Source organism: Propithecus coquereli, unplaced genomic scaffold (genome assembly GCF_000956105.1).
Source record: "Propithecus coquereli isolate 6110/MARCELLA unplaced genomic scaffold, Pcoq_1.0 Scaffold249, whole genome shotgun sequence".
Taxonomy (NCBI): domain Eukaryota; kingdom Metazoa; phylum Chordata; class Mammalia; order Primates; family Indriidae; genus Propithecus; species Propithecus coquereli.
In genome coordinates, this window is record NW_012148052.1 from 5,069,439 (window position 1) to 5,070,584 (window position 1,146).

The window sequence follows — 1,146 nt, forward strand, 5'->3', positions numbered from 1 at the left end:
AAAGTGCGTACCTCCTGGGTCGACACCGCCGCATTGCAGACATTCCAATTGATCATCCGTCTTGTTCAAAGCAGCATGCGGTCTTTCAGTATCGGTATGTATACATATGGAGGAAGAAACTAAAATGTGAGCAGAAACTGAATTTCTCAGTTAGTCAGGATTACCAAGATTTGCGTACATGTTTATGCAGAAGAATCCCATACCCCTCATATATAATGTTAGTCCTAAAGAGTATGCTTTTTGAATAATTGCCTACATTTGTATGGTAACATTAAATTTGGTGTAAGAAACCCAGATTTTGAATCTAGCCACTGCCACTTAACCTTGGGACAAGTCACTCTCTGGGCCTCAGTTTGCACCTACTTCACGAGGCTATTATGAGGGTTAAGTAGAAATATAACTGAAAATGCCTGGCATTTGTGTTAGCTGAATCTGGATCTTGATAGCTTGCATGGTGCATGTGTTACCATTAGATTCTCATTAACAATCCTGTGAGGAAGGTAGGACAGGTATTAATATCCCCATTTGACAGGTGAGAAAACTGAAGCTCAGTTAACACCAGGTGACTTGGCTAATAAATGATCACCATAGTAGAATTCTGGCTCACATATAGCTCCCTTGACTCTGAAGTCCAAGTCCACTGTTTTTTCCTATTTGGACAGGAGCTAAAATATATTGAAATATTGGTGAAAGAAGCATTAGATTGATTATAAACAACAGGAAAAAAATGTATTTTCTTAACCACAGCAAGAGGCTTTGGATTCTACATTTCAATCTTCTGATCTACCATGGATGCCCGCCCCCCCATCCCTCAGCAACCAGTTCTCACCTTTTCTATTAAGTATATTTTAAACTCCCAATTTCTCTACCCAGGGCCATGCTTTCATCTTGAATTCTTGATTTCCTAGAGTTTTAACTTGAACTGTGTTCAAGCCAGGTTATTTACCTAAGCTGTCCTACCAAAGAGCTTTAGAGAAACCGGGTGATCCGAGTCAGGATTTTGCTTACAGGTTTCTCTCTTTTTTCTCTGCTAGGCTTGTGGAATATACTCGTGCTGATGGCACAGTTGGTCGAAGGGTGAAACCCTACATCATTGACCTTGGCTCAGGCAATGGAACCTTCTTGAACAACAAACGTATTGAGCCA

The 1,146-nt window shown here is 40.6% G+C and overlaps 1 protein-coding gene across 1 annotated transcript in view; it reads left to right on the forward strand.

The window, feature by feature from the left end:
• Nucleotides 1–1,146, forward strand: part of SNIP1 (Smad nuclear interacting protein 1) — a 25,788-nt gene that overhangs the window by 9,483 nt on the left and 15,159 nt on the right. The window contains exons 3-4 of the mRNA XM_012646671.1: nt 5–94; nt 1,035–1,118. Coding sequence (XP_012502125.1) covers nt 5–94; nt 1,035–1,118 — 174 coding nt within the window. The remainder of the gene's footprint in view (nt 1–4; nt 95–1,034; nt 1,119–1,146) is intronic.